The sequence below is a fragment of the Saccopteryx bilineata genome, chromosome 7 (genome assembly GCF_036850765.1).
Source record: "Saccopteryx bilineata isolate mSacBil1 chromosome 7, mSacBil1_pri_phased_curated, whole genome shotgun sequence".
NCBI lineage: Eukaryota > Metazoa > Chordata > Mammalia > Chiroptera > Emballonuridae > Saccopteryx > Saccopteryx bilineata.
Genome location: NC_089496.1, coordinates 74,627,720 through 74,650,520, shown reverse-complemented (window position 1 = coordinate 74,650,520; position 22,801 = coordinate 74,627,720). Strand labels below are relative to the sequence as shown.

General features: G+C 43.5%; 1 protein-coding gene across 2 annotated transcripts in view; it reads left to right on the top strand.

The window, feature by feature from the left end:
- Window positions 1-22,801, top strand: part of ADAMTSL3 (ADAMTS like 3) — a 247,812-nt gene that overhangs the window by 152,248 nt on the left and 72,763 nt on the right. For both annotated transcript variants that reach the window (XM_066239225.1, XM_066239226.1), the window contains exons 14-16: window positions 3,245-3,392; window positions 6,328-6,412; window positions 12,581-12,870. In XM_066239225.1, coding sequence (XP_066095322.1) covers window positions 3,245-3,392; window positions 6,328-6,412; window positions 12,581-12,870 — 523 coding nt within the window. The remainder of the gene's footprint in view (window positions 1-3,244; window positions 3,393-6,327; window positions 6,413-12,580; window positions 12,871-22,801) is intronic.

Sequence of the window (22,801 nt, the reverse complement as noted above, 5' to 3'; positions counted from 1 at the left end):
ACCCCGGGCCTCTGGTCGTGACATTCAGGTTTTCATGAATATTTGTCATGAGTTACTGGTTCTTTTTTGTTCACCCCCTCCCCTCAAAAGGAGGTTTGGAAAATGATATGCCCCTTCACATATGTTTATTTTGTTTTTGTTTTGTTTTGTTTTGTTTTTTTCCGAAGCTGGAAACGGGGAGGCAGGCAGACTCCCGCATGCGCCCGACCGGGATCCACCCGGCATGCCCACCAGGGGGCGATGCTCTGCCCATCTTGGGGCATCGCTCGGCCACAATCAGAGCCATTCTAGCACCTGAGGCAGAGGCCACAGAGCCATCCCCAGCACCCGGGCCAACTTTGCTCCAGTGGAGCCTTGGCTGCGGGAGGGAAAGAGAGAGACAGAGAGGAAGGAGGGGGGAGGGGTGGAGAAGCAGATGGGTGCTTCTCCTGTGTGCCCTGGCCGGGAATTGAACCTGGGACTCCCACACGCCAGGCCGACGCTCTACCACTGAGCCAACCGGCCAGGGCCATCCCTTCACATATGTTTAGATTGACATTTAAATTCACTTTATCAAAGTTTAGATTAAAAAACATCAAAAAGGTCAGTTTCAACACGCTGTGAATGCTGACATTTTAAAATAATGTGTTGAAGCATTTTTAAAAATGTGTCCACTATAATGTAAAAGGCCATGGTGATCTCTGTTCTTGCCAGATTTTGTGTGAAAACTACAGGAACAAGATCTTCTTGGAGAATTTGGATATCATGCATTTCTCCCCCTTGAACTCACATTTTTAATTCACTGTCTTCACAGAAATTTAATGTACTTTTATGCTTTAAAGTCTTTTATTGATACACTTTTCTACTTTTCCCTAAGAAAATGTATAGCAGTTAAAATTAATGTACTTTAATTTCCTGTGGCTCTAAGACTCTTAAGTATTAAACATCTGCTCCTGAATTAAGTTATTAATATAATATTTAATTTTAATACATAATCAAAAACATGAATATGCTTTAAATTTTGGTAGATAGTTATTACACATACAAAGTAAATTTTCATCTGAACTCAGTCTTTTCACAAGGTGAGTAGGCATTAAAACTAGTCCATTGCCTGTGTAAGACATGGGATAGCAGTAATTTTATTCTTTATTTTACTCTCTATTTCTCATTGTGTTTTGCTTTGCATGGACATGCTAGGAAAACGTGTTCACTTAAATGAATAGACCAAGATGGATGGATTTTTTTTAGAGCAAGGTTATGCCAAAAAACACGCCCTGATCTATCAACAAAAATCAGCATTTGGCCCTGGCCAGTTGTCTCAGTGGATAGAGCGCTGGCCTGGAGTACGGACGTCCCAGGTTTGATTTCTGGTCAGAGAGCACAGGAGAAGCAACCATTTGCTATTCTCCCCCTCTCTCTCCCTTTTTCTCTCCCTCCCTCTCCGGCAGTCAGTGACTCAGTTGGTTCAGGCGTTGGCCCTAGGCACTGAGGAAACCTTGGTTGATCCAAGCATCATCGACACCAGATGGGAGTTTCCCGGTGGATCCCAGTCCAGGCGGGGCGCATGCGGGAGTCTGCCTCACTATCTCCCTTCTTCTCACTTAAAAAAAAAAAGAATAGCAAACACAAATATTGGGTGTCTAAGTGGATGTTTATTTAGCACAAGGGTCCCCAAACTATCCTGAGAACATTTATCCTGCCCCCACCGCACTTCCAGAAGGGGCACCTCTTTCATTGGTGGTCAGTGAGAGAAGCATAGTTCCCATTGAAATACTGGTCAGTTTGTTAATTTAAATTTACTTGTTTTTTATTTTAAATATTGTATTTGTTCCCGTTTTGTTTTTTTACTTTAAAATAAGATATGTGCAGTGTGCATAGGGATTTGTTCATAGTTGTTTTGTTTTGTTTTTGTTTTTTTTTTCTGAAGCTGGAAACAGGGAGAGACAGTCAGACAGACTCCCGCATGCGCATGCGCCCCACCGGGATCCACCCGGCACGCCCACCAGGGGCAATGCTCTGCCCACCAGGGGCCGATGCTCTGCCCCTCCGGGGCGTCGCTCCGCAGCGACCAGAGCCACTCTAGCGCCTGGGGCAGAGGCCAAGGAGCCATCCCCAGCGCCCAAGCCATCCTCGCTCCAATAGAGCCCCGGCTGCGGGAGGGGAAGAGAGAGACAGAGAGGAAGGAGGGGGTGGGGATGGAGAAGCAAATGGGCGCCTCTCCTATGTGCCCTGGCCGGGAATCAACCCGGGTCCCCTGCACGCCAAGCCGATGCTCTACCGCTGAACCAACCGGCCAGGGCCCATAGTTGTTGTTTTTTTATAGTCCGGCCCTCCAACGGTCTGAAGGACAGTGAACTGGCCCCCTGTGTAAAAAGTTTAGGGACCCCTGATTTAGAATAAGAAAAGAAATTACAAATTTTTAAAAACTGGCAACAACTCTAATGTGAACTCTGGACTTCAGTTAATAATAACGTATTAGTGATTCTCGTTCTTCAGGATGGTGACCATATCACACCAAAGCAAGATGTTACTAAAAGGGGAACTGTATGTAGGGGTGAGGGAGCATAGGGGACTTTGTGCTATCTGCTCAATTTGTCTATAAGCCTAAAATGGTCCTAAAAAATTAAGTCTCTTAATTTTTTAAAAACATACATACACACGTATACATTCACTAACTCGTAGAGAAATTGAAAAGACATGTTAGATTTTTCACAACATGAGAACACTCCATTGATAATCAAGAGTACCTTCTAAATAAAAAATAAATAATTCAAGAAAAAAACTGACAACACGAACTTCATATATATTCAGAAAAAAATAGCATCATGTTTTCATTAATTTTAGCTGCCTGATATTCCTGTGGTATTTTTTTCTAAATTTTTTGGGTAAATACTCTTTAATGACCTCTCCCTATGACAATGACTTTGAAAGACTGATTTCTATGGATGAAAGAAAAAGAGAATCCTCCAGCACATTGATCAAAGTTTGATTTTTTAAATTGATAGTTTAGAAAAGTTTCTTTTATCTTCCTGAATTGTTCTGGATAAACAATGTCATGCTAATTTTTAATCCAAGTTGAGAGAACCAAAGTTTCTTTCATATTTGAGCAAAAAGATTTCAGGGTATTTCAGTTTTTCTTGCACTGTGATGTCTTCTGTGTTTAATATCCAGAAAGACCAGTGGCTCCCCTTTTGCATGAGACAAGGACCTTTGTGGCTCTCCTCGTGAACAGGAATTTCACTGGCTTCTCTTTTCCTCTCTGCAGTGCACAGTGACTTGTGGCCGAGGGCTGCGTTACCGAGTCGTGCTGTGTATCAACCATCGTGGACAGCACGTTGGCGGCTGCAACCCACAATTGAAGCTACACATCAAAGAAGAGTGTATTGTCCCTGTCCCATGTTATAAACCAAAAGGTGGGTTTGCGGTGCATCTCAAAGTCAAATAGAACAGTGTTTCTCAGCTCTCGTTCTAGTGTTGCAGTGTTTATATTTCAACTTACTTTCTTTTTTTCAAAGTGAGAGGAAGGGAGATAGACAGATTCCCGCATGTGCCCCCACCGAGATCCACCCAGCAACCCCTGTCTGGGGCCGATGCTCTGCCCATCTGGGACCATGATCGCAACTGAGCTATTTCTAGTACCTGAGCCAGAGGCTCCATGGAGCCATCTTCAGCACCTGGGCTGATGTGATTGAACCAAGTGAGACATGGCTGTGAGAGGGAAAGAGAGAGAGAGAGAGAATGGCGAAGGGGAGGGGTAGAGAAGTAGATGGTCACTTATCCTGTGTGCCCTGATGGGGAATCAAACCAAGGACATCCACATACCAGGCTGACACTCTATACCACTGAGCCAGCTGACCAGAGTCACTAACTTCCTTATAAAGTTATTTTACTGATGGATTACAATAGACCTAGACAGAGAAGTTAGACCTCTGGGTTGAATGGATCAGGAGGGAAAGTAGAGCCCTTGTTAGTTCAGCCCATACAGAAGTTTCTATCTGTGTAGGCTGACACTAACATTTCTCAGTGGACATAAAATAATTTAGTCAGTCTCTGCCTTAAAGAAGAAAGGGGAAAGAGGATAAATGGGAAGAAGAGCAGGAAAACTCCCCCCAGAGTTCTCATTCTTCTTCATTCCCTGGTATTGTATACACGCCTTCCACGGGAGTGTCCATTTCTTGAGGGAGGAATGCTGTCATCATCATCATCTGTCCCATTGCCAACGTCTGTCCCGTGGGATGAATAAAGATTTTCAGTGCCCAATATGGATCTATAGATACATTTAGAATTCCTTTAGTAGTTGCCATTTGTCCCACATGAATTGGCCAAAATGGGTCGCATCCACAGGTAGGACGTCTTGGCTTCACTTCTGAGATATGTTCTCCTCTATGCAAGACTATGTGTTTCCTTCGACATTAGTAAGATACTAACACTTATGACACATTCTTCCTTTCTGGAAATGGAAAAAGGAATTATTCCCACCTGTTAGTGCCAAGAAGTCTTTCTTAGTACATTTAGAGAGAATGGTGAAAGTCCTCTCCATTATCTCTGCATTCATTATCCGTACACATCACCTCATAATGAACAAGTCAACCAGAAGACAGATTTGACAATGTCTGTCTTCCAGAACGGTCACTGGTGGGCATGCAAGGGGCAAACTGATTATCTACTTTCTTCTGTGTAGTCTTTTCTCCTCCCTTCCTCACTCAGACTGGTGCTTGTTAGTGTCTGTGAGTTCCCTGAAGCAGTCCCAAATTCATTACTAGATTGCTGGTTATGTCTCAGAAGGCTTCAAAGGACAGAAAGGGCCACCAGCTTGCCCTCAACCATCTCCCCCAACAACTACAGTGGTCCCTTGAGGGTGTTAGGCTCCAGAACTCCCCGTGATAGGCGAAAATCTGTGAAGTAGCGACCTTATATTTATCTTATTATTATATATGTTTTAAGGCTTTATAAATTCTCTCTACACTCTTATAAACCTTTCCCACACTCTTATAAACACTTCCTATGCTCTTAAACACTTTCTACACTCTTAAACCTATGTAATTTTAACAACATATAAAATTCTATATGAGTACTCACCAGTGAATACTAATATGTTTTAATTATTTTTATATTGTTTTCAATTTTTTAGACTAGAAAATGCTTATTTTACCACAAAAATAATTAAAATAATAAATATATAAAAATACCTATATACTGCAAAATCCCACGATATAGCAAAAGATCTGCAATACAAAATTAGATATATACAATTTAAAAATCTGCAATACAGTGAGACCATGAAAAGTGAACCTCAATATGGCGAGGGATGACTGTACATTAATAATAAAAGTTTGAGTCAACCATAACACAAGCTCTCCGCCTCCTAGTACTCTAAATCTTTATGTCATTTGTGTTTCTTTCTCTATTAAAGTCTTCATTCAACTAGCAAAAAAAAAAAAAAAAAATTGTAGTGTAAGCCCTGGTCAGTTTGCTCAGTGGTAGAGCGTTGGTCTGGTGTATGGAAGTTCCAGGTTCAAGTCCTGGTCAGGGTACACAAGAGAAGTGACCATCTGCTTCTCCTCCCCTCCCTCTCTCCTTCTCTATCTCTCTTTTCTCCTCCCACAGCCATGGCTCAGTTGGAGCAACAGAGCACTAAGGATGATCCTATGGCCTTACCTCAGGCGCTAAAATAGCTCAGTTGCCGAGCAACAGAGCAATGGCCTCAGATGGACAGAGCATCGCCCAATAGGGGAATTATAGGGTGGATACCAGTCGAGGTGCATGTGTGTCTTCACTTCTCAATTAAGAAAAAAAAATTGTGGTGTAAGAAGGCAAGTTAATCTGGTGGAAGTAAGAACTTTAATGTGCCAACAAAACATTGGTATTAATTTATAAAAGGCATTTTTATGTTAACTTGGAGAATATATTCAACCGTGCTGTGGATCATTTGGTTGTCTTTTGATTATGTGTTAATTCAAAAAAGTCTATGACAACAATCTTTGGTTCAATCCAGAAGCCACTTCATGTACTGTGCCAAAGGACTCAACCTGCATTGGAGAAGTATGACATCTTTTTTAATTTTTTTAACTGATTTTAGAGAGAGAGGAAGGGGGGAGAGAGAGAGAAACATCAGTTTGTTGTTCCACTTATTTATGCATTCATTGGTTGATTCTTGTATGTTCCCTGACCAGTGATCAAATCCATAACCTTGGCACATTGGGATGACACTCTAACCAACTGAGCTACCTGGCCAGGGCAGCATGACCTTTTTATCGATGAAATCTTCAACAAGTGACCATCATATATCCAGATACCTGATGATTAATGTTAATTAAGCTCATTGTTTTTGTTCCTTTTTTTTCTCAGAAAAAAGCCCAGTGGAAGCTAAATCACCTTGGTTGAAACAGGCACGTGAACTAGAAGAGACCAGAATAGCAACAGAAGAACCAACGTGAGTCCAGGACCTTTTGTGAGGCAGCCAGAGCATAGCCAGTTAACATGATCGATGTCATTTTTGTCCTCACTGGAGTACAGTGATACAGTTCAAATCCAAGCGCCCTGGTTTTACAGATTCTAGAGAGCCTGAGCTGGCTGGAATTCTTTTTTATTTCACAATTCAGCAATCCTGCTTTGGTAGTCTTTGTGAGAAGCTCACACAACCACAGTATTGTTTAACTCAAAGCAAACCTAGTGGTCTGTTACAATTAAGAAGCTGGGGATAATTTCCAGCTTTAGATGAACACATTTGATTTGATCAAGGACCATGACAGTATTAAACACATAAGCCAGTCATTCCATGGTTAGGTTATGGCCGGTCTCTATAAAAAGAATTACATTGAAATGTCTCAGGGTGGCCCGAGTGATTATAAGACAGTTCTCCAGTGCTGCTGGGGGTGGAGCAGTGGGAAGAACATGGTGCTACTGAGTTTGGAGCCTAGAAACACCACTCTTGACCATGTGACCTCAGACAGTCTTTAATTGTTCTGTGTCTCATTCTTCAGGCTGGCTTTAATCTCTCCAGGGTCCATTTTAACCAAAATCTAATTACTCTCATCCACATGTGATTTGGAAAGTCTGGCATGAAAAGGTATCAGTGAAGATTAAGAATGAAGAGCAAATCAAAAAAATATTTTAAAGACAGAGGTATAGGGACCAAAAGAGAGCAGGAATCCAAGGCACCCTGAGATTCTTTGTCCCAAAGTCGAGAAGCAGCCAGACTAGGGAGAGACTCAAGGAATGGGATGGCGACTCCATGTCAGGCACGCAAGGTCTGTGTGCTGACGGCCTCTTTAGCGAGAGAGCAGTTCACAGAGTGTTGGCAGAGAGGGGCTCTCCGAGGGAACAGGGGAACGTGGTCACACTCCTTCTCGGGGCAGCATTTGCTTCTTTAACACCTTCTACAACGGGCGGAGTTCACGGAGAGACAGCTCATTTCATATTATCGGCAAGGTTTTTCTTCCATTGAGCCAAAATGCACCTCCTTCAAATTTCTGTCTTCTGAAACAGGAAAAAACAACAACCAGATCTATGCCCCCATCCCACATGACAAACGTTCACAGGTTTGGAGAGAGCTGGTTCCCGAGAGTGTGATCTTTCCCAGGCTCATCGTACTTAGCCGTTCCAGTGGTTTTCGTGCTGTTATTTTTAGATCCCTTCCCGACCTCATTGCTCTTTTCAGAGCACACTCTCATTTGTCAGCGTCCCTGTTCGCTGGGGTCCAGCCCAGCAGTGAGCCTCAGGGGAACATGGGTCACTTCTCCTAGAGATGGCACCGCGCCCCTAGTGCGGCGGGCCAAGAGCTTTGGCATGTCAGTCCTGACACGGACTTTTCCGCACGGACTACTGTCAGGCCTGGCAGTGAACCCAGAAGAAATTGTGGACGCTGTGAGGTGAGTGACCCCAGAGGAACTCACTGAAGAGAGAAGAGTGTTGGGCTCACAACAGAAGCTTGGCAATCCCGGGAAAGGAGGGGAGTCAGAAGGAGTGGGTGGCAAAGGAGTGGAAGTCGTGAAGGCAGGGAGAAGTAGACCCCAGAAAAGCACGTCCTTATGAAGACCAGGCAGAGGTGCAGCCCAGAGTATTCACACCTCACCAAAAGTCAAGGCATGACTCTGAGGACTGAGAAAGGCCTGTTTTGTTTGTCAAGAGAGTCTTTTCCCATTAATTATAAAGTAGTATCATTCAAAGGGCAGAGAAGTCAATGTTGATGAGACAAGACAAAAGTTCCCAACTAGACGGAGATGGGGCAATGGATACTAGACTATAAGGAGTGAGGGCTGTTAGTCAAGTTGATAGAAAAGAATGGTTGTGTGTATGTGTTTGGCTGTTGTGGTTGGTTTTCATTTGAGGTTAGGATAGTCTTTTTTTTTTTTTTTTTCCTTTCCAAGTAAGAGGGGAGATAGAAAGACAGGCTCCTGCATGTGCCCTGACCGGATCCATGTGGCAACCCTTGTCTGGGGCCGATGTTCTTCCCATCTAGGGCCATGCTCACAACCAAGCTATTTTTAGCCCCTGAGGTGAGGCTCCATGGGGCTATCCTCAGCGCCTAGGGCCAATGCTCTAGAACCAATCAGTCCATGGCTGTGGGAGGGGAAGAAAGAGGGAGAGAAGAAAGGGGGAGGGGCAGGAGTGGAGAAGCAGATGGTCGCTTCTCCTGTGTGCCCTCACCAGGAATTAAACCTGGGACATCCACATGTCAGGCACCCTCTCTACCACTGAACCAACAACCGGCCAGGGCTAGGACAGTCTTAAACATATTTAAAAGATAATAAGAATTTCAGACCAGTCAATTAACATCTCTAGACCCTTCCAACTATACAAGGAAGGGATTGGGCTGAACGTTCCTAGATCCTTCTCCAGCTCCACTCTCTGACGTCCTGCAAGGAAGGAATCTGCAGAGAGGAGGGGATGCCGCCCAAGGAGCACCGCAGAGTTCCCAGTCTAGAATGGTGCGTCCTGCAGGGGTCTTTTGTTCCCAGAACAAAACTTGGGCCCCATTAAACACTAACTTCCCATTCCCCCAGCCCCTGGTGATCTCTATAGTCTGCCTTCTATCTCTGGGTTTTTAGCAAGCAGTCCAGGTGACCTTGGGGGGAGAGGGGGTGCATCCAAGTTTGGGGACCATTGAATCAGATAATCCCTCGGGTCCCTTTCAAGATCTGAAAATACTGTTCATTTTATTGAGTCAGAAAAGAGTGATACCATGCAGCTACAGTGGGTTAAGGACCCCTGTCATTCCCACCTGCATTTTCTGTCAGCCCCACCAGGTCTCTCGGGGGTCCCTTCCTCTGCGCACTTCCTGAGCAGAGCTAATACCCCTTCCCTCCCACAGGCTGCAGTCCTCCCCTCTCCCGCCCCCACAAGGTGGGCGGAGCCCACAGCACCTGTTCCCTGGCCGAGCTCCGCCCCCCTCCCCCCTCCCCTATCTCCCTCTGTGATCTCCCACAGTTCCATATGGTTCACACCCTGGCTGTTTCTGGCCTGTTCTTGAACGTCTAGTGTGAAGTTTATAGTTTCCTCCCTCCCCTTCTGACTGTTCATTCCCTCGATTTCCGAGCAAACCGCAACGGAGCTCAGCTTCCAGTCCATCCTTTTATTACCACTGTCTTTTGTGGTTTGGGGATGCTTGCTTGTTGACAACGAAGAAAAAGACAAACGTAGCTGCACTTCCAATCCCCAGAGGAAGGCCTGCCAAACCTGCTGGAGAAGATAAATATTTCTGCTGCTGTGGTTTTTTAACATGGCCCAAGCTCTGAATTTACATTGGGAGCGGATGTTCAAAAGGCTTTTTTTAAATTTTTTTCTGTAAATTAGGAAAATAAAAATGATAGCTTATAAAGCTAAGCCAAGGACCTTCTTAGCTTTCAGCTCTGGAATGTGTTGATGGTTGAAACGGTTCCTTGTTGTTTTAGCTCTTTCCTGGGGTCTTCCTCGTTTCTGTGGGGTTCAGCCACGGCGCCCCTCCCCCGTCTCTCCCGTTTGAAAATCAAGGAAATAGGACAGATTGCGAACGTTTCCCACGTTTCTGCCTCTGCTATTTTATTTAGCGTTTCCATTTGTGGAAATCGTACTTGCTGAAATCAAATTAGATTACATTTCAGGAACCTGTCACGCTGACAAATGCAGGAATAACCACTCACAGGGAGGACTTCTTCCGTGCCAGTCCACGTTCCAAGTGTTCTACGTGGATTCGCTCACTGAACTCTGACAGGGGACCCATGAGGAGGGGTTATTATTTTCATTTTAGGGAGGAGGAAACCCAGAGCAGAAAGACTAACAGCTTGTCTGACATTTCAGAGCTCTCGTCAGTGTGGATGGTACTTCTCCTGCAGGTGGTTCTGGGAAGAGCTACCAGTTTTATGTGAGGTGACCTAATTCAGGTGTCACCCATCCTGAGGTTGGTCTAATGGGGGAAACAGAGAAGGTTGTGATTACCTTATAATACTGTGAGGTGTAGGGTGGAGGGACAGCTTCTTGGGAGAGAGGGCCCGTGATCTGAGGCTCTGAGGTGCACATAGTATCAAAAGAACCATGACAGGTGTTTGGGGCTGCACAGGGTGACTGGCCCTTGTGGCCACAACTGGGTGCTGAGGGAAAGAGTGTGGGTGACCATGGCGACAATGAGGCAGCTGGAAAAGTGAGCAGATCTTGGAGGCAAATCTCAAATTACACACCGGATTTACATGTCTTTAATCCTAGACATAATCAGCGGCACCACTTCTACTGATGCCTCCGTTTTTAAAATGAGTACACTGGCCCTGGCCGGTTGGCTCGGCGGTAGAGCATCGGCCTGGCGTGCGGGGGATCCGGGTTCGATTCCCGGCCAGGGCACATAGGAGAAGCGCCCATTTGCTTCTCCACCCACACCCCCACACCCCGTCCTTCCTCTCTGTCTCTCTCTTCCCCTCCTGCAGCCAAGGCTCCATTGGAGCAAAGATGGCCCGGGCGCTGGGGATGGCTCCTTGGCCTTTGCCCCAGGCACTAGAGTGGCTCTGGTCGCAGCAGGGTGACCCCGCGGAGGGGCAGAGCATCGCCCCCTGGTGGGCGTGCCAGGTGGATCCCGGTCAGTCGGGTGCATGCGGGAGTCTGTCTGACTGTCTCTCCCCATTTCCAGCTTCAGAAAAATACAAAAAAAAAAAAAAATGAGTACACTGATGTAGCTTTCTTTCTTCCCAACTTATTTCCTGGAAGCTCCTGATCTTTGTTACTGAACCCGGGATTGGAGCAGGGTGACTGGTGTCTCTCTATCAGGCTCATAAATAGCGTTGGTGCTTTGTTTTTGCCGACTGGGAAGTGCTGTCATGAACAACTGCAGCAAAGCCTTGTCTGGGGGAGGGAGGTCAGGTGACTCCCAGAGACCCTTACCGCCTCGTCTTTTGAGATTTTAAACATCAAACCTTTTCATTGTGTCCTACACAAACATCCCAGCAGCATTTCTGAAATCATGTAGTACAACATTACCCCTTGAAGAGAGGGCTGCGGTCATTGAAATTTATGATGTAGCATGCCTCATATTTCCACCCTGTGCATTTATAGCATGCATCTATATATCACAGTCTTGGGGAAAGTTTTGCAGTCAATAAACCTTTTGAATGTCATAGAGCTCCTGTTTCCCAAACTCACTCTGTTGTCGAACTCTCGCCTGTCACGTGTTCATAATCTCATGATGCAAGTATTGCTTCGAAATTTCCTAAATATATATCTCCCTACTCAATCTATTTTTTAAACTCAGTACAGAAAACAGTAAAAAATGTCCTGTAAAGTCCCAGCGTCTGTCGCGAAGGCCTGGCTCTGCCGTGCGGCACGGAGGCGCCAGACACAGCAGGTGGATCGGTGGATCAGCACCATGGCTCTGGGCCGGCCCATCTCTAACTGTGGACCTGGAAATTGATTTTATGTCCTTTTCACGTGACACAAAATATTATCCTTCCCCCATCCCTAACCATTTAAAACTGTAAAATTCATTCTTCGCTGGCAGGACGTGTAGACCCAGGTGGGCCGGATTTGCCTCCTGGCCGTAGGTTGACAACCTCTGTTTAGTGGATAATAATTCATGATAAGATATAAACAGTTTCTTCAGCCAGATTTTGCAGGACCTTTAATATATTCTAAGAGGCTCAGATGTTTGGTGTATATATTTATGACACGGAAAAGGATATGAAAGCTCTGTCTACTCTGTGGAGAGCTTTATCAGCCTCCACTTTAGTTCCTACATACTGAGACAGCAGCGTAAAACTCTGCATGTTAGCAAAGGATAAGCCTGGTAAAGATTTGTTGAATAAATATTGGTGAAAATCCCCATGTGATAAAAGAAATCCAATTAGAAGTTATCTCTACAGAACAGTTTCTTGATAGATATATCTTAATGTTATGCACAGGATTTGAATTATAGAACGGATGCAAAATGGAAAATTTATTTGTGGTGAAAAATTCCCTGTGTTGCTAATAAGATTTAAAAATGTGTTAAGTACATCATTAAAAAACAAAATTGTGAACAAATATATATATACATTTTAAATGGATTGGATTTCCTCTCAATGCTGTTTTTTCTTACATAGAATGCTTGTCACTCCTCCTTTAGTGGCCTGCATGTCACGATTGCCTCCCTGGTTTTCTGTAGGTTCATCCCGGAGCCCTGGTCGGCCTGCAGCACCACATGCGGGCTGGGCGTTCAGGTCCGAGAGGTCAAGTGCCGTGTGCTCCTCACGTTCACGCAGACGGAGACCGAGCTGCCTGAGGAGGAGTGTGATGGCCCCAAGCCGCCCACGGAGCGGACTTGCCTCCTCCAAGTGTGTGATGGCAGCCCCGCCTCCCTCGGGCTGGACGCCTCCCGCCACAAGAAAGCCAGCGAGACGACTTACCACTGGGAGTACGTGGGGTTCACCCCTTGCACAGCCACGTGTTTGGGAGGTATTGGATCCTTTGCTAAGGGATGGTTGTGTTTGGGTTTCTGTTGGTTTGAGAAATTACAAATTTGGCTAATTAGCAAAAGTCCAAAGGCGGTTATGTCGTTTCAATAACCGAAAACTATACCTTTCCTTTCTTTTATTCTTTTATTGTGATTATTCTAGAAAGTTAAAGGATAGTGGGACTGTGTCCTGTCCACCCCCCCCCCAACAAAAAAAAAAGTTACGTTCTTTGGCATAAGCACCTGCCACATGAAAGGCAGCTCTCAGTCTGAAGTCACCCTCCGAAAATGTTTTGGTTTATACCTGCTTGGAAATGCCGGATAGAACCACTAGTTCATCTAGTCCTATCATCCTGGTTTCAGTTCTCTTCCTGACCGGCCCCCCCACCCCACCCCAATTGGGAAAGGATGGTGTGGTGGGTCTCTGGATCTCAGCAGACCGCTTGGAGTAGCCCAAGGAGGGTGACCAGGAATTCTGACTCCGTTGGGCATGTCAGTGAGAACTCGGCTTTGGAGCCAGGTGCTGGAATGTCAGGTCCGCCCTGGTTCTCAGTGCCCACGACAATGGCCACGGGCTCCACCTCTAGGGTGGCTGACCCCTCTGGGATGACTTTTCTTTTTGTTACAGCTTTAGTAAGATATATTTTGCATACCATATAGTTTATGTGTTTAAACTGTATAGTTTAGTGGGTTTTTAGTATATTCACAAAGTTGTGCAACGCCATCACAATGCATTTTAGAGCACTCGACCCAAAGGAACCTGTTCCCTTAAAGCCGTCACTCTGCATTTTCCCTAGCGCCCCGTTTCCCTGACACTCTCAGCCTCTGGCAGCCACTGACCTACTTCCTGTTTCTTCTGGGCATTTTGTATAAACAGGATCACACATTATGAGGTCCTTTGTGACTGCTTTCTTTTTTTTCTTTTTCTTTTTTTAGTGAGAGAGAGAGAGAGAGATAGAGATGGACAGACAGACAGGAAGGGAGAGAGATGAGAAGCATTAACGCATAGTTGCAGCACCGTAGTTGTTCATTGATTGCTTCTCATATATGCCTTGACCTGGGAGCTCCAGCCAAGCCACTGACCCCTTTCTCAAGCCAGTGACCTTGCGCTTCAAACCCGCGACCACAGGGTCATAGCTATGATCCCACGCTCAAGCCAGCGACCCTGCACTCAAGCTGATGAGCCCGGGCTCAAGACTGAGGCCTCGGGATCTCAAACCTGGGTCCTCAGCCTCCCAGGCTGATACTCTATCCACTGAGCCACCACCTCGTCAGGTGTGACTGCTTTCTTTCATGTAATATATTTTCAGGGTTCACCCATGTTGTAGCATGAATCAGTACTTCATGTGTTTTGATGACTCAATACTAGCCTATGGCATGGATACACTGCATTTTATTTATCCATTCATCAGAGATTTGAATGTTCACATGTCGTGAATGACATCGCTCTGAGCATTCCTATACACATTTATGTGTGGACGTGTGTTTTCATTCTCTTGGGCACAGACCTAGGAGCAGTAGAATGACCTTTGAGTTCTTTTAATACATTCAAGTACTGTGAAACCTGGCTAATTAAGATTGTCCTTATTGACACCGTGGAGCTTTCATCCTCTGTGAGAGGACAAAGGTCTAAGTGCAGTTCATTATTCAGTGGGTGATGCGAAGGTGCCCGTTTGTTTGCTTCCTGGTGTCGGCTTGTGTATCTGGAAGACATTTTACAAGTTTTCACAGAGCTCAACTCAGAAATCCTTCAACACTCGGTTAAATAGCAGTTTAGTCATGCAGAAGTTTATTGTAGTCCTGGAATAATATCATCAAAACAAACGTTGGATACCGACTAACCAAAATTTTACAGTTGGGGAAATTAAGGCTCAGAGGCCATCACAATTCCAAAATAGAAAAGGAACAGCTTAATTGTCCTCCCTTAGAGAGCGAGAAGGTGGATTGAGCTATCAGTGTGTATAATAAGCCTCTTTGCAAAAAGTCATGTTTTTAATTTCTCAGGTTCAAGTTTAAAGTTTTCTTTTTAATTTTTTTTTTCTTCTTTTCCAAGTGAGAGGAGGGGCAATAGAGAGACAGACTCCCTCATGCGCCCTGACCAGGAATCACCCGGCAACCTCTGTCTGGGGTCTATGCTCTGCCCATCTGGGGCCATGCTCACACTGAACTATTTTTAGCTCCTGAGGCTGAGACTCCACAGAGCCATCCTCAGTGCCCAGGGCAATGTGCTCAAACCAGTCAAACCATGGCTGCAGGGGGGAAGAGAGAAAGAGAGAGAAAGTGGAGGGGGAGGGGTAGAGAAGCAGATGGTTGCTGGTTGCTTCTCCTTTGCCTCCTTCTGTCCCAGTTAGTGCCCTGACTGGGAATCAAACCTGGGACATCCACATGCTGGGCTGACGCTTTACCACTGAGCCAACTGGCCAGGGCCTAACGTTTTCTTTTAAGAAAGTAACTAAGTTCTGTAAAACTGAATAGCTTAGGGAAGAAACCAAAACTCTGTATAAACACAGGGCACTGGCACCTGGTCTGTGCTGGATGCCAGGGCTCGGCTCTGGGCTCTGGCTTAGGACAGAAAATGAACAAGACACAGTCCTTCTCTTGAGGGACCATGGCTCTTGTCACGTTGGTTTTACCATCTGAATGCACCACTCACAGGCCTCTCTGTGGTCGATTTTAATGTGGTTTTGGAAGCCAGCCTCTGCGAGTCTACCTGTGTGGGGTTATGAACGTGGGTTTTTCATCTTTACCCTGGACAGTGGAGAGGGTAGGTGTGAAAAGACTGAAAACCACAGAAAAATCGAATTTCCATGGGCATATAGTTAGTTCTTCAACATTCCAGTTTTGGGTTTAAAAAAATTTTTTTAATATATATATATATATATATGTATGTATGTATATATATGCAAATCACAGATTTCCAAAACGATAGATTTTTGGCCATATCAGGATATTGTATACTTGTACATTCTATCTTCACATCATGCAGGAAATAAAATGAACTCATTTGCTGTAGTGACTGATGCGTAGGAACCTTTCCTAAGTGGCAGCCGAGAATTCTTTAATTCCTAAAAGCATGAAAAATGTAGACATGTTCAGTTTGCAGCTTCCAGGGTGTGTGTATGCATGCGTGCATGTAGCACTGCATGGGTGTCTATGTGGATTAGATATGCACACATGCGCATGTGTACACACACATCCTGGAAGGTATGCTTACCTTTTAAATACCCGCTAATAAGGTTTTATAATGTGGTACATCCTAAACATTCCTTACCTGAACTTTTCTTTGTCTTTTATATTAATTTGTTGCGTGTATGACCTCTTCGTTTTTACCTTTCTGTCTCCTAACAGCACCGGCCAGGAGTTAGTATGTGTCTGGACTTTAGGGCTGGCTCCATTTGGAACCTTCTTTGTGCTCTTTGGGCTGGTTATTTAAGTTGGTAGAGATTTGTTTTTGTAAAATGAGAAGAGCTACATCTACTTTGTTCAGATTAATGAAAGGACTAAATGTGATTATTAAACTGGTTGATTTTGAGAAGCGTCTCAAAGTGCCTGGCCCATGGTAAATGTTAGTGGGTCGACTATAATACAATAACAACAGGGTATTCCTCTTATAGTGGAATGCTGATTTTTCTCTTTAGAAAATGTTTTTTTCTTTTTTTACCAAGTGAGAGGAAGGGATATAGACAGACTCCCACATGTGCCCTGGCCAGGTTTCACCCAGCAGCCCCTGTCTGGGGCCGATGCTCTGTCTATTTGGGGCCATACTCACAACCAAGCTATTTTTAGTGCCTGAGGTAAAGGCTCCACAGAGCCATCCCCAGTGCCTGGGGCTGATGTGCTCTAATCAATCAAGCCATGGCTGTAGGAGGGGAAGAAAAAGAGAGAAAGAAAGAGAGAAAAGGAAGGGGTGGGGAGGAGTAGAGAAGCATATGGTTGCTTCTTTTGTGTACCCTGACCAGGAATCAACCCAGGACTTCCACACACCGGGCTAACACTCTACCACGGAGCCAACCGGCCAGGGCCCTCTTTTTAATTTAACAAAATTACTAAACTCCTTAATGTATCTAATAGTTTATTTCAGTAAAGATCTAATACAATTAATGATTTTAGCTTCACCTTTCCCATAGCTATTTATCCTATTTATTTTTTAAAAATCTTATTGCATTTCCAGAATTTCAAAAGTGGTAGTAAATAATGTGGGTTATGCCCACCTTGCTTTGTTCCTGACAATAGCAGAAATCTCTTTATTATTTTATTCAAAAGCAGCATTCTGCATGTATTGATTACAGGCACTAGGAAGGTGATAGTGACTCAGTTTCCACCTTAGGAAATCAAATCTGCTGGGAGAAATGCATTGGTTACATCACCATATTCATACATGAAAGTTACAGTGGGTTCTGGCCACTACAAGAGAAGTCGATAGTGCTTTGAAAGCATATAATAGGAGGAACTTGACTTTGTGACAGAAAGAAAAACTCCCATCTAAAAACAATTACTCTTGAACTTGAATCTGAAAGGTGAGGAATTAAGCAAAAGATGGTTGGAGAAGGTGGCACAAAGAGGCTTCCCAGCAAGAGAAAGAAGCTGTGCATGACCCTTGTGGAAGGAAAATGCGTGGACATCCCAGAATTAAGGAATTGGGCACATCCAGGTACCAAGAGAGCGGGCTCAGTGTGAGATGGTGCTGGGGAGGAAGGTGGGAGCCAGACAGTGAAGGCCTCACAGGCCATGTTGATTTTGGGTCTTTATCACAAGAACAGTGGGAAGTTATCCAGGTAATTAAAGTGGGAGTTACATGATCGATATTTATTTCAGAAAAGTTAGTCCAGGCCCTGGCCAGGTGGCTAAATGGATAGATCATTGTCCCAGGGCACCAATCCTATAGCCAGGGCACATACAAGAAGCAACCAGTGAGTGCACAACTACATGGAACAACTAAGTGAAACAAGTTGATGCCTCTCTCTCTCTCTCTCTTCTACTCCTGCAGCCATGGCTTGATTGGTTCAAGTTAGTTGGCCCCAGGTGCTGAGGATGGCTCTGTGAAGCCTTAGCCTCAGGTGCTAAAAATACTCAGTTGTCGAACAGCATCCCTAGATGGGCAGAGCATCACCCCATAGGGAATTTGCCAGGTGGATCCTAGTCAGGGTGCATGTGGGAGTCTGTCTCTATATCTCTCCTCCTCTCACTTTAAAATAAAAGGAAAGGAAGACTGAGGAAATAGTGATAAATGACAAAACAGAGGTGACCAGAATAGATTCTTTGGGGTCATATTTGTCCATGATAAAGAAGACAGAGAGAAGGAGATGGCCAGAAGGCATTGTGGGTTGAGGGAGAATCTTATGTATATTTAAAAAACAACAGAAAGTTCCAAATGGAAGGAAAAGGCAAAGTCATCAAATTATCCTGAGAGGATGGAAGGGGCGAAGTAGAAAGCACAGTTGCGAGATCAGCCTCACATCATGGGAGGGGAGCTCCTGGCTGCAGTAGAGGAAGGCACAGATGACTGGCGTGTCGGTGGGATTACGTGCTTGAGAGCAGGAAGTTCCTATCTGGTTATTTTAGTCACATGTGTGTGGATATTTGTGTGTGAATGATTTCCTAGGTGACTGGGCAGATGTTTGAAGTCATGATACAGTATTTTTTGCTATACCTCTGACTATAATGCACTAGTACCTAATTTAGGGTTTGCATAGACGTATATGTGTCCCTGAATGACAATGATGAATGCAGGTAGTCTCCATTAACATGGTGGCGTACAAGATGGGCTTCCCACAAGTGGGAAAATGGGACTGAAAACCAAATTGGCCCACTCCAGACTCCCCTTAGCCCACTCCCTGTGAGGACATGTTCCCGACATGGTACATTAGCAATCACTGCTCTGTCCTCTTCGCATCCCTTCCAACCATGACAGGCCTCTAGCTGGAGTTCCTTCCAGCTTCTCCTGATATAATTGGTCACTTCCTCTCAGGCTCCAGCGATGTTTATGGCGCCCTTCATGAGGCCAAATGGCTTTCAACAGTCCTAATCTTTACCAGCTGTCTCCTCCACGGGTTCCCAAAGAGAACTCACCTATCTGGACTGCTGTAAAATGTGCGTTTGGACGCCAAGTACGATCCTGTTCTTTGGCACTTTGCTGGGTCCACAGCATACATATTGTGCTCTCCTCCTTTTTGATACCTGAGAGTTCAGAGTTGTACCCACCCAATCATACTGACTGATCAGCAGAGAGGAAAATGCACACTAACTCTTCTTTGCAGTTTGGCCCTCGGCATGTAGCTGTGTAATCTGTACATATATGTGTGTGTGTTTCTTATATATTTCTGAAGTAGAGCATCCTAAACTGTAACATAGCATTGTACAAGACAACACTACATGAAGTAGATCTATTTTTTTTTCTTTAACTGATTTCTAGTATTTTGTCAGATGATTTGGAGTCCTTCCACACTGTTCAATGATCTTAAATTGTGTATAGCACAGAAATGATCTGTTTAAAAAGTTTGAAAGAGCAGGTCCCTCCAACTGTCTACATTCAGTTCTTCCTTACCCCACTTGGGGTCAGCATTGAGGGGCAGGCTCATGGTGCTATGTTGACCATCATTTACAAGTTTCCCCCTGCTTATTGTTATATTTCTATTCCCCCCCTTTTTTTCTCAAATGAGAGGAGGGGAAGATAGACAGATTCCTACATGAGCCCCAACCAGGATTCACCTGGCAATCTCTATCTGGGGCTGATATTCTGCCCATCTTGGGCCATGCTCATAACCAAGCTATTTTTAGTGCCTAAGGGCAGAAGTTTTACAGAGCCATCCTCAGCCCGGGGCCAATATGCTCAAACCAATTGAGCCATGGCTGTGGGAGGAAAACAGGGAGAGAGGGAGAAGGGGGAGGTGGAGGGGTAGAGAAGCAGATGATCACTTCTCCTGTGTGCCCTGACTGGGAATCAAACCCAGACATCTACACATCAGGCCAACACTCTACCACTGAGCCAACCGGCCAGGATCGCTTATTGTTATATTCAAGTTCTTAATCTTTTTTTTATTTTTTTTATTTTTTTTTAGTGATGAATATATATATATTTTTTTTTTATAAATTTTTATTAATGTTGATGGGATGACATTAATAATTCAGGGTACATATATTCAAAGAAAACATGTCTAGGTTATCTTGTCATTAAATTATGTTGCATACCCCTCACCCAGAGTCAGATTGTCCTCCGTCACCCTCTGTCTAGTTTTCTCTGTGCCCCTCCCCCTCCCCCTAACTCTCTCCCTCCCTCCCTCCTGTGTCTTCCCTCCCCCCACCCCTGGTAACCACCACTCTCTTGTCCATGTCTCTTAGTCTCGTTTTTATGTTCCACCAATGTATGGAATCATGTAGTTCTTGTTTTTTTCTGATTTACTTATTTCACTCCGTATAATGTTATCAAGATCCCACCATTTTGCTATAAATGATCTGATGTCATCATTTCTTATGGCTGAGTAGTATTCCATAGTGTATATGTGCCACATCTTCTTTATCCAGTCTTCTATTGAAGGGCTTTTTGGTTGTTTCCATGTCTTGGCCACTGTGAACAGTGCTGCAATGAACATGGGGCTACATGTGTCTTTATGTATCAATGATTCTGAGGTTTTGGGGTATATACCCAGTAGAGGGATTGCTGGGTCATAAGGTAGTTCTATTTGCAGTTTTTTGAGGAACCACCATACTTTCCTCCATAATGGTTGTACTATTTTACATTCCCACCAACAGTGTATGAGGGTTCCTTTTTCTCCACAGCCTCTCCAACATTTGCTATTACCCGTCTTGTTGATAATAGCTAATCTAACAGGGGTGAGGTGGTATCTCATTGTAGTTTTTATTTGCATTTCTCTAATAACTAATGAAGCTGAGCATCTTTTCATATATCTGTTGGCCATTTGTATTTCTTCCTGGGAGAAGTGTCTGTTCATATCCTCTTCCCATTTTTTTATTGGATTGTTTGTTTGTTTGTTGTTGAGTTTTATGAGTTCTTTGTAAATTTTGGATATTAGTCCCTTATCTGAGCTGTTGTTTGAAAATATCATTTCCCATTTAGTTGGCTGTCTGTTTATTTTGATATCAGTTTCTCTTGCTGAGCAAAAACTTTTTATTCTGATGTAGTCCCATTCATTTATCTTTGCCTTCACTTCTCTTGCCATTGGGGTCAAGTTCATAAAATGTTCTTTAAAACCCAGGTCCATGAGTTTAGTGCCTATGTCTTCTTCTATGTACTTAATTGTTTCAGATCTTATATTTAGGTCTTTGATCCATTTTGAATTAATTTTAGTACACGGGGACAGGCTGTAGTCGAGTTTCATTCTTTTGCATGTGGCTTTCCAGTTTTCCCAACACCATTTGTTGAAGAGGCTTTCTTTTCTCCATTTTGTGTTGTTGGCCCCTTTATCAAAGATTATTTGACCATATATATGTGGTTTTATTTCTGGGCTTTCTATTCTGTTCCATTGGTCTGAGTGTCTATTTTTCTGCCAATACCATACAGTTTTGATTATTGTGGCCCTATAATATAGTTTAAAGTCAGGTATTGTAATGCCCCCAGCTTCATTCTTTTTCCTCAGGATTGCTTTGGCTATTCGGGGTTTTTTATAGTTCCATATAAATCTTATGATTTTTTGTTCCATTTCTTTAAAAAATGTCATAGGAATTTTGATGGGAATTGCATTAAATTTATATATTACTTTGGGTAATATGGCCATTTTAATTATATTTATTCTTCCTATCCAAGAAAAGTTCTTAATCTTTAAGTAAATTCCATAATTTAGATTTTCTTGAGGGGGAATAAAGGCATTCATTTTATAAAGATATGACACATAGAATCAAGAGTTGTTCATCTAGTATCAAGTTGTTTCAGTCCTCCTTCTTGTCTCTTAGTTGTTTTTTGTGGGGTTTTTTGTTTGTTTATTTATTTATTTGCCACAACTAGTGTGTATTCTGTTTACTCATTTCCACCTAGAAGTTTTATAGAGAATGACTTTCTAGAAATTCTAATGGTAGGATTGGGGGGGGGAGGGCAATGGTTTCTTCTTCATTCATAGTCAGACACTATTATGGTCAGAGAATGTTATCATTTCTGGCTTTGGGAAATTCTTGCAGATTTTTTATAGACTAACATAGGATCAATTTTTGTTACTGTTTCATTCTGGATGTGAAAAAGGCATATTACATCTATTTCTAGGGCCCAAGGCTATTTGGTTATTAAATCAACATAATTTTTTTATTCAAGTCATTTTTCCATATTTATTTCACGGTTAATACATTAAATACTGCGTAGCATCTTAAAGGCTCTGACAGTAGATTTTTTTCATTGCTCTGGATATTTCTCTCTGTGTGTGTGTGTGTGTGTGTGTGTGTGTGTGTGTGTGTGTGATGTTGTTTGGCATGTCAAATTAGTCAAGACTTGCTTGCAATTATCCCAGCTCAAACTAATCTTAAACCAACACAAGGGAATGTTTTAGCTCATTTATTGGCTCTGCTAATCCTCTTAGAGTCTGGGTTTTTACCCTTTAATCATTAGTTTCTTGATGAAGTCTTTGAATATATTTTTGCCAGGAAAAATAATAATAACCTTTTTATTATGACGTTGCAGAAGTCAAATATGAAGTGAGGGCCGTTGCCTCATGCTACCAAAGGAATTTGCTAGAGAAATTACACTAGAATTTCAACACTTGATTTATTTTATATCTTCTAATGCTTACTTGTATTATTACCCATGTTTTAAGTATAAAATGAAGTAAACCTGTTTTTATAATTTTTACTTTTACTTTTGAAGGCAAACATTTGAGCAAACTTCTTGAAGTAAAACGTGTTAAAATCATGTTGTAGGTCCAGTATTTGGGATGGCCAAAAATTTGTGGCCATCTTTGGAACATTCATCCTATGTCAATAAGGATCCTAAAT